Here is a 15689-nt window from a genome sequence, read left to right on the forward strand (position 1 = left end):
ACACATGGCGGATTTTCAGCCTCATTAGACATTTACGTATATTCATGTTTAATTTTCTGTACGCACTGAAATACTGTTATATTATTTTCCTGCGAGTTAAAGTGCTGAGTAAGAACAAGATAGATATATGTTTATGTGTATGCCTTCAAAATGGGTGCTATTTATAAAAGCAATTGTACGTATAGAACAATATGTCGTGTCCCTACTATATAGGTCTATGGTAATGACGCTTTAAGGCGAAAGAAATTAATACGTAAACTTTATAAGCTTATTTTCCAAACATAGGCTGTCTATTGAGTATTAGGAACCGCTTTGAAATCCTCTCCATCTCAAGGAATCGTAGGGTTTGGTCGTAACTTCAGTATTTGTAGCATGGTATCTAAAAAAAATTTTCTAATTCTGGTTCTAAAAAATGATTATCATTTCTAAAACTCCCAACATACATAGAACGAGCATAGTTTTCATTGTATTGGAAAAAGATTATCGATCAATTAAATCGGTGATCGTTATTTAACGAAACAATTTAAAATTATTATTATACGTTTGATAGCATTTTGAGAATGTTATTTCTGCCATACAGCAGTAATGCGTTTCGGTTTGAAGGGTGCGTCAGCCGTTGTACTGTAAAGACTGAGATTTAGAACTCATTCCTCAAAGTTGATGGTAGGATTTAAGTTGTTAATGTCTATGGGCTCTGATGACCACTTCATACCAAGTTACCCATGAGCTCGTACACCCATCTATATAATCAAAAAATCATATTCATTTATTATACTATTCTTACCTCTGATATCATGAATTATTCAAACGACACTTATGGAAAGTACTTAACGGTAGGCAGCGACTTGACTCTGCCCCAGGAATTGCTGAAATATGTGAGCGACGCTAACTACTCACCATCAGGTAGGCTGTATGCCCGTCTGCCTACAAGGGTGCTAAAAAAAGAAAAGAAGGTGCAGCCCCTCTGCGTCCATAAGTACCTACGGTAACTACCGCTTTCATAATTATTATTAAACTATTATACTTTTGAGGATCCGTACTTACCACTGTTTTTAGTTTTAGCAGAGGTAACAAGGTATGGCAGTTTTAGTGTTGTTGAGGTCATCGCCATAAATCGTCATGGCTTACTCGTCTGCCGAAGATACCTACACTTATACATATTATTTTTATATAAGTACGGTACAGAATTGGATATTATTCCATTAGTTTTACATTCCACATGCAATTCTCATAGCGTGACAGTAAAAAAGCCGATTGGAACCAAAACAAACGAATGTATTCAACACATTTCAAAATTTCACGACGTGTAAAAAATATTAGCATCATTTTCAACGAAATTTTCTGGGTAGCTTTAAAATAAAAAATAAAAACTTGAATGTTCTATAAAATCAAATTAAAAAATAAAACCACAGTAAAACGTAATCTACATTTTCACAGCTCTGAGGATTCTAGGCTTGAACAGAGTCTCTATTCCAATCTCCACGGTCAATTTGATGAACAAAATTATGTAGGTAATGTAATGAGCTGTGGACCTTCATCATTATCCTGTTTACTGGAAACCTTTTTACGTGACAGTCGTCAAGCTATTAAGAATAAATGTATTTTGCTTTAATGTATGCATCATAATCAGAATTTTACGTTTTTTATGTTGGTATTACACCTATAAAATAGGCAGGTATTTAAATCATGTTTAAACTTGTAGATACCAGTGTATTGTAAGTATCTCAAATCTACGGTACGGAATGCATTGTATATAGTCTATACATACATACTCGAGTAAACATATTTATACAGTAGAATCGTAAATAGATTCAATGGGTACACTGCAAATACACACGTACTTTTAGCATACAGCGAGCTGGCTTTGCAGTATCCGCGTCGCGTACGTTGTATCAGACGGTAGTAGACCATGTAATGTAAACAATAGGTGGTTAAGGAATGCATCTAACCACCAGGAGTTACCTTCTGGTAGTGAATATTATCATGCGCTGTGATAACGTGGCGGCGCGGCGCGGCGGTGGGGTTCAGTCAGCGCCGCGGGCTCGCGTGGTGCGGTCGTTAGCGTTGTTATTGTCGTTCGAGTGACGTACGGAACCGCTTCGTGTGTTCGCTCTCGTGTACGCGCCGCATTCCATCGTGGGGACCCTTCGCCGCCATTGGCTGATCCCGCGTGACGTCACACCTCGTAATGAGGTATTCAACATGGCCGTGTAGCTAGTTCGCGAGTGTGCTTCGTTACTCGTTTGAATGGATTTAATCAGTGAAATATGCCAAGGAGACGAAACGGTGAGATGCCCTTGCCCGACGGATGGGATTATGCAAGGGACTTTGACGGAAAACTTTATTTCATCGATCATAACAACAGAAAAACGACGTGGATCGACCCGCGAGACAGGTAAGTTTCCCAAAGAGAAGTGTTAACCCGTAAGAGCCCCATGTCAAAACTTTACATTCCAATGTGATTTATAATGTTTTCTACATTAGGATGAAACATTTTAGAGTACTGATCAAAGGGCCGAAAGGTGCACTGAATGGTAGAGAAGCTAGAAGTGTTAATAATAGCTCTAAAATAGAATAAATCATGAAAAACAAACTGTATTCTCGTCGCGACGCTACTGCGCTCTAGTGAAGAGAATGCGCAATAACCTCGATTTCACACGACATTCCACAATTCAGTGACAACAAATGAGTTTAACACAAATTATGGTTATCATTTGTTATCCTTTGGAATTTGTGTTAACTCTTTGTTGTATTCTGAGGACATGTGAACAGACTTTTAACAAAAACGCTTAAATTAGGCCACTGGCCTAATCCACATTAACATTATTTACATTTAGCTAAACGGTTGGTACAACAAAATATTTTGTTGATGATAATTCGAACGAAAGTGGTTCGTTAGAACTAGGAGTGTCAGGTAGTGGTGTAGTGTGCGTGTGTTCCTATGAGGGCAGTGCGTGGAGTACGCGGTGGGAGATGGAATGCAATGCATAGGCAAGTCGCGCGGTGTGAATGACAGGCCGTAGAATGCGGCCCGGGCCTGCGGCGATGGTCGCGCCTTTCTAAAGCTGCATACCCCCGCGTACCCCACTGCCGTTTCCCCACACCCCCTTCACAACGACGTCGAAGTGCAGGTGCTGCACAACACATCCCTATTAAATACCGATCAAGTCTGCTACTATTCTTCGTGGCTGTTATGGGTATAATATACATACATACCTGACGAGTTACATTAATAAATTGTCTTAAAATATTGCTCTTGACGATGCTTACATCGATCTATCGATAGATACAATGACATGCTTACATCGATTTTTCTATACATATACAAAAAAAAAAACGATATTTCTATGGTGTCTTGACTTGACCTTAAATAAACGATTTTCATTTGTTCGTGAATTACGCAAAAACTACGTAACCGCTGACTTTGATGTTTGAACTTTTGATGGTATGTAAGCCTATTATTCGCCTTAAAATTTGAATCTACATTAGAAGATTTGACAAGAATAATAGAAGCCAGAGAAATCAAATTAAGAGTAAATGCAGACTATTGTAAAGTGAGCCAGTAATGAAAGTTTGTTCATATTATTTATTGAAATTTAACTCAGGTGGACCTGCGGGTGCACCTAGTCAAACCATCAAAACTTTGATAGAACAAAATTATATTCACTTTTCATAATAACAGACAAACATTTTTTTAATTGTTAAAAACGATAGAAACTGCATTACATTGTCAGCACAAATAAGAAGGTGTTTGAGGTACCTTAAAGAGTATCTAATATCAATTTTATCCTGCAAATGCCTACTATAGTTGTACTGCATTAAAATATATTTATTTGTGTTGTAATGTCAATAGAAAAGGAACGCTTAAATTAATGAGGATCAGGGTTAGACATATATTATATGTAAGTAGGTATACCGAGGTACATTGACATCACGATAAAATTCGTTGCGGACACAGGAAACATAAAGTTGCATTTTTATTGAACGTTTTGGCGAATTGCATTCCGCGCGGTCTACATTACAGAACGACATTCGAGACGTGGTAACCAACTTAGCATATCGTAATTCTTTTTCTTTTTTTTTGTTTATTTGTAATTGAATTTTATCAGATTCGCATATTTGAACGCCGAGTCGCATTTGCGCGATAATCGATTTTTTTTGTCTGAATTTTGCCTCAGTTTTCGTGAATGTTATAGCAATTCTTTTCAATAGACGAAACGACACGGCACCACCTACTTAACGTATTGTTTTAAAAAGAATGCTAAGTGGATGGGTAAAAGAGCAACGACAGTCAAAATTGACCTAGAATTCAGCGCGCTCAGCGAAGCCACCGCGGATGTCACTCGGTCTACATGCATACATGTGCGAAACGCGCACACAATAAACCGAGCCACTAAACCAATTTATTAATTCTAAAAATAAACCGGCCAAGTCTTGCGCATACGACGTTATTAACCTTATACGTTCAACTTAAACGTAATACTATGAAAAATGCTCCCTCACGTCCGTTACGCAGTTAAATGCCCCGCGTACTTTTGTCGGAATGCAATTATCTACCTACCTCAAGAATGTTGGCTCGCTAGAACGAGCAATTTCCAGGCACATGTAAGTCTCGCTTCGGAGTCGGGCCGACTGTCGTTTATAACGAAATAATCGCCCTTGAATTTTCAATACGCGACCGTTTTAATGAGATAAAAATCTTTATAGCGTCGCGTCCCTGTTCGAAAATCATCAAACGCCTTCGTATTAACGAGTTGCGTGCGAATGTGTATTCTGCGGTTTTCGCAGATACGGCAAGACAAGTGTGACACGTAGGTATGCTGTAACTAGATGAGGAGGGGCGTAACAGCAAAAACTAGATTATACAGAAGGTTCACGGCTACGTATTGTGAGTAGGAAAAACTGATTGCGGGAACAGGGAAGACAATGATAGCGTCCATTAAGGAGCGAGTGGGGACTTAAATACCGTCATTCGCCGGTGTTTATTACCTTAATTGTATCGGTTGAATGCGGTTTCGCTAGGTACGTACGTAGCTAGAGCTTCACATACCGACGCATTGCATTCTGTTGATAGCTCATAATTCCACATTACGAGTGAAATCTGCATGTAGTTGATACGCACATGTGGGATCCACAAGGGGACATTCAAATGGAATGCAATAATGTAATTTACGATCGCCGTATGGATGTCTCGATAGTAAATTAAATGGTATATTTTTCTTGTGTGACCAGTTTCGCGAAATCATATCTATTATACAGGTTTCTCATTTATTTGGATGGTTGATAGAATAAAAATGGGATACAGACGGGCAATGATCACATTAAAATCGTTGTAGGTATTATTAATCTTTTCAATTAAGTCGTAATTTGGTATATACACGAGATCGTGTAACTGGAGTGTGTACTTCCCACGCTTAAGACAATCCTCGGGTCTTCCAAGCGTAACGTAATATATAAACCGGGCTGGGCATTTTACTGCCAAGCATTTTCATTAGAAGCAAAGATACATGTCTATTTCTTAGTTTCATTGTGTGTATATCATTACGTTGTATTGAAATAACCATTTGTATTTACTACTAGCTGACCCGGCAGACTTCGTAGTGCCTCAATCGATAAATAAAATACCTAAACTTTTGTATAAAATAAACTTAAAACAAACAAAAGGAATCCGTCCGACGGGGGACACATCAAAGGGAAAACGCAATTGTTATTTTCATTTAATTTCGACCATTTTCATATTTATCTACCTTTTAAACCTTCTCTGGACTTCCACAAATAATTCAAGACCAAAATTAGCCAAATCGGTTCAGCCATTCACGAGTTTTAGCGAGACTAACGAACAGCAATTCATTTTCATATATGTATATAGATTATTTAGTATATTTGTATTTATATTTTTTCTACTGGTTGTAGGACCTCTTGTGAGTCCGCACGGGTAGGTACCACCACCCTGACGATTTCTGCCGTGAAGCAGTAATGCGTTTCGGTTTTAAGGGTGGGGCAGCCGTTGCAACTATACTGAGACCTTAGAACTCATATCTCAAGGTGGGTTGCGGAATTTACGTTGTGGATGTCTATGGGCTCCGGTAACCACTTAACACCAGGTGAGCTGTGAGCTCGTTCACCCATTTATGCAATAAAAAAATAATTAAGTTTATTTCTGGTAAGATATAAAGTATGGTGAAATACCTAATTAACATAGTCAGAGTACTTTGTGGAATTATCATAAAGTTTACTGAAATGTATTTAATGTTTAGTTTTTATGGTTCGGTCAAACGTCGCAGAGATATTGCAGGGTGCGGCGAATGGCGGCGAACGAACGAGAAATACCGTACATTGTTTATTCTACGCATTCCACTCAAATAAATATGTCCTTGGTGATTTTCTACGACTAGAGTCTAGACGCGTGTCGGCTCCGCTCAATCGTCAAACGCTACTAACATTCGCCGGATGTATTTTCATATTAACACGTTTTTAAATTTGATTATGTACGTATATAGTCATGCGTTATATAATCGAAGTTAACACGCCATAGATTTTCACTATCAAATCGTTACTGTCTCGCTTATAATTCGTGTGGTAAATATTAATATACTGGTTTACGAAAGATATAATATGGTAAGCTCGATTTCGGTCGTCAAATTTATTCTGATATAACGCTGCTTAGATCATAAGTCGTCGTTTAATGTATAGTATTATTTCTGATGTATCATTCATTATTTGTGAAATGATTATGTTGATAAATTAGGAAATGTTTCGAAACTCTGTGTATAGATTAAAATAAATACCTACGTGATTGGAATCACGAAAAATATTAATACGAAACGAAATCCACTACAAAATAAAGCTATGAATGCGAAGAATAATACACAATTAAAACTAAACGTAAATGTTTTAAAAATTGATTCGAATTGTAAATTGAATTAAAATAAAATATGTTATCTTAGTCGTTATACTGAAAATTGGTTTGAAAATATGCATGTTTTAAATTTATCTACATAAGTAGGCGATAAAAGTCGTACTGCTCTCGTTTCTAATCGAAATTGGCATTCCACGCTTATCTTGCTTGTCGTCATTGTCATATAGTAGTTGTTTACATACTGCCAACGACTTTTTCATTACATTTATAACACAAGACGTTTCTTTATTGTTGTTGTTGCTTTTTTGTACATTAGCGCTCTGCTGGCCGTGTAAGTTTAATGCGTGCCGTACCACAACCACCCGATAAAAAGTTGGCACGATAAACTTACAAAATATCTTGTGTCGACACAGCGAGCTTCGGAATGTTAAGATGGAATTTGTTTGCGTTTGCCCGTCCATGTACGGACTGTTGATAAATCGTCGATACGATAGTCCACTGGTCATAAACTCGAATAAGTATTTGCTTGATTTGCATAAGACTATTTGATTAACCGCCGGAGGACGCCCAGACGTCGTCTACTAAAGAATGTTGCCTATTTAACGTTTCCTATCCGTAAAGGTTTGTGACTGTTTAATGTCCACAGTAAAACGTGCGATTCGAATTGGTATGACGAAAAAATCGATTCTTTACCGCTATGCGGCTTAAAAGTGTCCAATAAACGATATTATTCGCTGTTGTTGTTGTATATCCATTAAAGAAAGTTCATTTTGAAACGAAATTAGTCTTAAAATAATTTAATAAGGGTCATAAATTGGTTTAAACATTTGCGGCTATTTACATTATTTAATGGTTTCCAAATAAAGTGGACTTTTTATTTTTAGTGATTTTCGGGTATTTGCGAGCGCCATAGTAACAAGTAGACTACAGGGTGTTGTTAGCAGAGAAATCTATTCCTCTTCTAAGACCGTTTTTGAGTGTCACCTCGGGAATTAGACGACCGGTGCCGACATTCAAGATCTCGAATGACTTTCTTGAATCCATTTTTTTTTACTAAACCTACTGCTCGATTCCACTAGCTAAACCTAAAGCTATGTTTGTATATTTCAATTGCTTTTATTACAAATTTTGGGAACTCTTTGTTCAAAAAGGAAGGTAGCTAGCACCCGTTAAATAAAACAGTACTAATGCGCAAGAAGGCAATAAGTGACATTTTAAAGCTAGCGCCAACAACTACGGTTCTATTTTCAAACGAGATAGGGCGAGCTAATTTACAACTATTTAAACAGACTTAATAAAATGAGTTAGTGATTATTCAAAGCCGAATGTATTTTAATTACTTGCCTACTTTAAAGTTTATATGTAATTTCTCAAACGTAGTCATTAAAACAATTAAACAATCAGGTTTTTTCAGGCAACATGGAAGGTCAGAGCATAAATCCTTCATTTCAAATGTTAATGTAAGTACAAATTGTCACAAATGTTGTTTGGGCGTGGGCAAAAGTATGCGACAACATTGGCCGTATAATATTTCATTCAAATAAGTAGGTACTCGCTGCTGCCTCGTTTCGTAGGCACACTAGCAAATTCATTACGAAATTTGTGACCCTATAGACACCGATCGATTGTAATACTCCAACATCATTTTGCTCTTAAATTACGTTGAAATTCCAGTGCTAAATGAGTGAATGTTTGAAAAAAAAAAAACCTTGTCATTAACATTTAGTTGGAACTGGTCCGTTCGAAATCGAAACAATAGGATTGAGGAAGTTTTTGTTGTTGAAGAAACATTCGCGTATGTATGTATGCGTTTTCCATTCATTTGCTTGGACATTGATGATGACCCGTTTGAATCGTGTTTAATCATAATTTTCCGGTTTGCGAATGGCATCACTGTGTAGTACATAGTAACTGACTTTCTACAATACTACCATTGGGAAAGTATCATTTGTGCAGTCTGAGTTTTACTGCAAACGTTACAAACTTGTATATAGAGTATAGCAACATTTCCCGCAAATTATGGAATTCGAGTAAGTAATTATTATTAATATAATTCAATATTTTTATCGCCTGGAACATTTTGACTAATGATTTTGATGGCTAATGATAATTGTTGTTAAAGTTTATTTTAATTTGAATTCATTTTTAGGATTAGAAAACATTTGAAAGAAGTGTTCATTAACATTTAGGTTCTGCCGAATTAAAAATACATACCTATATCATTAGAGTTTTATTTGAAATTGTATTTCCATTGATATCGATACACTTTAATTCTATTAAGTTAATTTATTTTGAAACTGAGGGTCTTTTTGAGTTTCTTATCGTTTTCTTCTGCCCTGAGCGTGTATTTAGTAGTCAATTATAGACCTTACGACGTGCGAGAGAGTGCTCATTGTTGTGTTACAAGATTACTATAATTAACTGTTTGTATTACCTACATTTCCATATGGAAATAATAATGAAGACGCTGATGAATGCGTGTTATTCATATAGATTGTCTGAGTCTGTCGTGTTATCGAATATTGAGTAAAGTCGTGATAGTCATAATATTGTGTCGCACGCGCCGCTTGCTGGCGTGACGAAGGCGCCCGGTATGCGGCGTGATTCAAACGGAAACCCTATATATTCAATGTTTATGCAACTCGCTGTCCGTCCGTCCGTCACTTCTACAGACAGCGTGCAACATTCTAAGACGACGCCAAATTCAATTCAATCGATTCTAGCTCGCGTTAGTAAGCGCGTACCTACTTGAGCCTGAATTAATTTACGTTCGGAATTCAGTTTGCTCTGATGTTCAATGTGTTGGGATAATAATAACTCATATAAAATTAATGGGAGCACAGGATTTAAAAAAGAAAATAAACCTCTGTGGTTTCATTGAAACACTTGACGCGCTTTAGTTGACAACATTTTCAAATCCCAAGACGCGCCTGAGACCTTGGACGTATGACGTGACATGCTTCTCAACAACACGGCTCACACTAGCCGTCGGAATGTCGTTTGTTAATGATCGAATAACGTGACGTCATAGCATCACATTTGCTGCCCGGTTGTGCGTTTACCAACGCCACATAATTACCACTTTCGAACGATCACTGCAATTTGGCTGATAAATTCGGTGATTGGACATGACGCAAGCCCCGAAGAATGTTTACATGTGCGACTCCTTTTAATGTTCGCCTCAGAGTTTTATGTCCACGTATCGGATCATCCGGTCGTCGTGCTTCGACGAATCCATTGCAGCCCGTGTATATAATTTGATTTTAAGTGCGTTATTATACTACACGTCAGCGGTTTGGTATGCGCGAGGAAATCACATTGACCCTTAACACCTCTCCTATTTTGGACATCACCAAGATTATAATCTCCGCCTATGTGAGACTAGTGCGTTTATCGTTCCGTAAGTAGATGTATTGTTTTAAGTGATATCATGTGGTAAGTATTTAGTCATTGGAAGGCCCAGGCTGTTCACCTAACATTATTATCCTTAACCGTGACTATTGACACAGTTTCGTATGACAGATTGTCTTACACTGAACTAAAATTTAACTGGGACGTTGCCCTCTTCTGGAGTGATCGAGTGAAACGAAAAAAAACCAAAAAGTCGAGAATGTTCCGAAGTCCATGGAATGTACATTAAACGGGCCATCCGGATTAAAATATTTCCCTGGCGGTATTTATAGAGCATTAGTTAGGTGTGCGTGTCCGTCTGTCGGTCGACCGATATGTGTGAGACAGCGTGGCACCGACTCCGACCAGACGTGCTCCATGTTTGTCGTAATCCAGGATTTGGTCACAAAATTTATATTATATGTTATTGGATCAAACATTTAGATGAAAATCCAATTAGCTAACGTATATATTTTAATATAAGTATGACAAAGGATTAGTGACAGAGCTAACAAGCCATGATCACTTATCGAGTTATACACGTTCTCACTGTCCAGTTTCTCAGCCGCATCTATGGAATGCGTACATAAATTTAAACGTATTACCTTCAAGAAACGAGAGACATGAAGGGCATCTAAGTCAAGGCGTGAATTCTGCAGGGGCATTTAGCAAAATATTCCAAACCGGGCAGCAACCTTCTCCGTGCTATTTGCGGATTCTGACTGACGGTACATTGGCCTTCTGACGCGCCATTTTCGAATGAAAACGAGGAGTGCTTACGAACTGCATCACAAATTTGAGGATAGGATATAACTGAGTTGTTTTTGTAATAATAATGTAGTAGTACCTAATTGACAAACCCAGCCTATGAAACGCTGTATATGCATTGAATTTTAACGGTAGGTAGCGACTTGGCTCTGCCCTTGGCATTGCTGAAATCCAAGGGCGACGGTAACCACTCACCATCAGGTGGACCGTATGCTCGTCTGCCTACAAGGGCAATAAAAAAAAAAGAACTCCATAAATATAATGAAAATGGAAGAGTTACAACTACATATTGATAAAGTTTGAGGAACAATGAGACGCATGAAAGTAACGTAATCCACTCGCACGGTTTGAGCGCAATCGGAATTTAATTTTAACGAGAATCAATAGATGGCATTGCAATACAGTAAGATTTTAACTCGACCGATGACTCATTTCAATCAAACCTTTTTTAATCATAACATTTTGAGTTAATATAGGCAAGCGTCATTAGGTACTAGTATTAATACTATCCCTTGTCTAAAATCATAAAACTACTAAAGTAAGTCGATGAGAAAAATACGATTTCCAGAAAAATAGTATTAATGCGTCTGCTAAGGTTTTTTCATTAATCGATACCATGTTTTTTTTTTACAACTACTTTGTTGCATCATTTAGTGCTGTTTCGAATTTCAAGTAAATCCTTAAGTGTGGAATTTTACAACTGCGGTTTCGTTTGACCGTCCAATAATAAAAACTTGTTTGCTTGTTATAAAATAACAAATGAGGTTATGAAAGGACAATAGGATAAGACGATGAACAAAAACGTTTTAAAATAAGAAAAACGTCTTAATATAGAAGTTAGTGTCAAAAGTGTATACTAATTGTACCTACCGACGCTAACGCCGGCGGGTTCTGTAGGTTTTTATTTTCAATGTTTGTAAATATTATGTAGATCTTTCATTTGTTTAACAAGTAATGCAACCTGAATTATTTTGGCGGACTTCGTATGTCCTTATATCCGTCTTAATTGAGGAAGTGAGTATTTATAACAAAATGGGTACAATGTTAGAGGTAGTAAACAGTAATTTCGTATTCAGATGTAGGTATTTGTAACACTTTTAATTTGTCAATTTGACATAATCTTTTTTTTTTGTTGCTTAGATGGTTGGACGAGCTAACAGCCCACCTGGTGTTAAGTAGTTACTGGAGGCCATAGACATCTACAAGGTAACTGCGCCACCCACCTTGAGATATAAGTTTTAAGGTCTCAATTAAAGATAGAACGACTGCCCCGCCCTTCAAACCGTAACGCGTTACGGCTTCACGGCAGAAATAGGCACGGTGGTGGTACCTACCCGCCGTTCTACCACCAGTAATCAAACAGCTTTTAATGTCGTAGCGGGATTTTATGTTATTTTTCTAACTATCTGCTATACAATTCTTTGTTTTACGCAAACAGCGTGATGCCAATATTAAAAAAAATCTTTGTTTTAGGTTATTAAAGACTTCGCAACGCAGCGCCGTGCTCGTTCGTTATCAGATAAAAAATCCTTTGCCTAAAATATGATATCTATGGAATGCGACCTTTCAGTGTCGCAAATAACATTGCCTTATAAAACTTTCCTAATACGATTTCATTGATAACGTAAAGGAATTGACTGATATGATCGTGATATTTTTGTATGCTATATAGATACATAGCTCATACGCATGTATATTTAATTGTCACGGTTAGATTACAATTCAGATATTTCAATCACAATGTAGTTATTGCCTAATGCGTTTAACGCTTTCAATTTGTTATAGGTGCCGAAGGCAAACTAGATTACGGCACGTATTATCTTAAGTGGTCACCGTCGCGTATGGAAGTCGGCAAGGCTGAGCCATGAAAGCCTAAATAATGTCCGAGGTGTTCGCAGCAATTTCTTTATCATCAGCATCAGCACAGTACCTAACAGCACAGTAACAAAAGCACTTGTTTAACAAACCTACGTTATCAAAGGTCACCTTGATTTTGTATTTAGGTTACCAGGTTTCCCTTTAGTGAATTCGCAAACAGAAAAAAAAGCCTCATATTTAATCAGCATTAACGTTGCGCACGCAGTTTGTGTGCGTCGGGTCGTATGTGTGCGCTAGGAATTCCGTGACACGGGTCACCGTTTCCAAGAACTCGAGTCGTCTTGACAACACGCTGACAGGACAGGTTTTGCCGATCGAGCATGCAGCAGCAACATTGTGTTCACGGGCTATCTCTTTTACACTTATGGTTTGGGTGTCGCGGTCCCGCTCCCGCATTGGATGCGCACAAGCACGCGCCCTCTATCCCCCTCACGAGCGACCGTGTTTTGAAATGGACGCTCTATCTACCCGGCATTCGGTAGCCGTGCGGAAGGATTCACAAATTCCCATTCAGGGCTCGCCCTTTACAACGACGCCACCCACTATTCAATTAAATTGATTCAGTATAAAATATAAGTTGACAAATTAATAATGAAAAGTTGAACCTTAATAGGTTTAAATTAACTTTTTCATACACACCAAGGCTTGAAATTATGTATTATTGAATTAATGAAACTTCACAACTTGCTTCATAATATGAAACCCTGAATCACGCAAGTATACATAAATACATCAACTCTAAAAAATACTCGCGTATGCGAAACTGGACATAAAGTTGGCAATTGCCCGAAGAATCTTATTTAATAATCGACTACCATATAAATGCTTTATTACGTTTAAGTTAAATTTTTTTCATACACTGCAAGGCTTGAAATTATTTTTGAATTATTGAAATTACGGTTGACCTAATTTTGAGAACGAGAAAATAAAAATCGAAACATAGTAGTAAAAACTTCACAATACGAAACCCTGAATCACGCAAGTACACATAAAATACGTCAACTCTAAAATAATACTCGCGTACGCGAAGCTCGACATAAAATCGGCAATTAACCGAAGAATCTTTATTTAATAGCCGACTACCATATAAATGCTTTATTAAAAGTCACGAAAACCGTTAAACGGGATGCGTATGAGACGCGCCGCCGCGCCGGTCGGTTTCGTCACTATCGGAAACGAGAGTTCGCTTCTTGTTGTTGGACGAGTCTTGTGAATCATGATCGTAACTTGCACGAGTCAAGTGGAGCAAGTCGCTGGCGCCATCGCACCACGCCCTGCCGCGATCGAGCTCCTGTACCAGCGGCCGCCACTAATTATTCCGCCACGACTTGCATATTATCGAGAAAAAAAAAAACGTCTTGACGATCCGTGCTCCGGCTCTATCCACAACAATTATAGTTCATTAGGGTTGCGATTTCTCATTTCTAATCTAATTGAAGTCGTCATGGCCTAAAGAATAAGACTTTTTTTTATGAGTGAAAGATGATTGGTGGCCCGGAGGCCTTTCCAGTCTTACCAGGACAGGTGGGCGAACAAAGGTTCAGCCAGGAGGGGTGGGATTTGCTAACTGCCCGAGCGCCTCCGCAGTAGACCTAAAAACTCAAGATCAGTAATGCGTTTCGATTTGAAGGGTGGGGCAGCCGTTGTAATCATACTGGGATCTTAGAACTTATATCTCAAGTTCGGTGGCGCATTTAAGTTGTAGATGTCTATGGGGTCCAGTAACCACTTAACACCAGGTGGGCTGTGAGCTCGTCCACCATCCAAGCAATAAAAAAAATGAAATAAAAAAAAATCATCTATCTATGCCCGTAGCAGAATTTTCATGTAAAACCATTGTTTATGATTTCATTGAATTAGAAATAAATAGTAGGTACATAAAATAATTATTACATAATATGATTATTATCGTTATAATGTCCCGAGTTTAAACACAAGAGTATCAGTAACTCGAAGCTCCATCACCTATTACCGAACTAGCAGACATTACGCGGTCGAAAAGCTGTAGTAATAACAGGGGTACGCATTTTTGTTTTTGATTTAATGATAGTTTTCGGTGCGAGTTAATTGGTTCGCCCCTGTGCGTTCGTGGGAACCCTGGAGAAATAAAAGATTGGTTTTTTATGTAGATTTAATGTAGAAATTCTAATCTTATACCTTTAAACGAGCAATTCTTGTATATTAATATATATATAATCTGAATCTCGGAAACGGCTCCAACGATTTTCATAAAGTTTAGTAGTACAGGGGATTTCGGGGGCGATAAATCGATCTAGCTACGATTTATTTTCAGAAAATGTTGTTTTATTCGTGTTTTCAATAATCAACTCTTCCCGACATCTATTAGCGAATAATGATACTATTTTTCTTAATTGAGGGCAACTGACCGCTTTAAAGACACAACAATATGGCGTTATAAAAAAAAAACCGGTCATCGTCTAGTTTTCAACTTATGTAACATATTTTACTGACTTTTATTAGAGCGTCCTCATGTAGAACACAAGGCGCATTTCAACTTCTAGATAAATCAGTCCGTTTCTGTAATGCCGCCGCCCAGTTTGCAAAGTCAGTTCCGTGTCAAATATTTCTCAGAATTAATAGAATAAATCTCATTGTTTCAGATACACAAAGCCACAAACGTTCGCGGACTGCATTGGCAATGAATTGCCGCTTGGCTGGGAGGAGGCCTACGATCCTCAGATCGGGCCCTACTACATTAATCACGTCAATCGTAAGTTGCACCAATATCACTTAACTGTCAAAATTTAACAATCATAAATCAATACATATCTGC

At 37.8% G+C, this 15689-nt stretch overlaps 1 protein-coding gene across 1 annotated transcript in view; it reads left to right on the forward strand.

The window, feature by feature from the left end:
• Positions 1-1969: 1969 nt before the first annotated feature.
• The window catches only part of LOC101747103 (protein kibra), an 89285-nt gene continuing 75565 nt past the window's right edge, over positions 1970-15689 (forward strand). The window contains exons 1-2 of the mRNA XM_004922644.5: positions 1970-2395; positions 15517-15626. Of these exons, the coding sequence (XP_004922701.2) occupies positions 2268-2395; positions 15517-15626 (238 nt within the window). The 5' untranslated portion in view covers positions 1970-2267. The remainder of the gene's footprint in view (positions 2396-15516; positions 15627-15689) is intronic.

The sequence above is a fragment of the Bombyx mori genome, chromosome 14, assembly GCF_030269925.1.
Source record: "Bombyx mori chromosome 14, ASM3026992v2".
In the NCBI taxonomy this organism is placed as follows: Eukaryota; Metazoa; Arthropoda; class Insecta; order Lepidoptera; family Bombycidae; genus Bombyx; species Bombyx mori.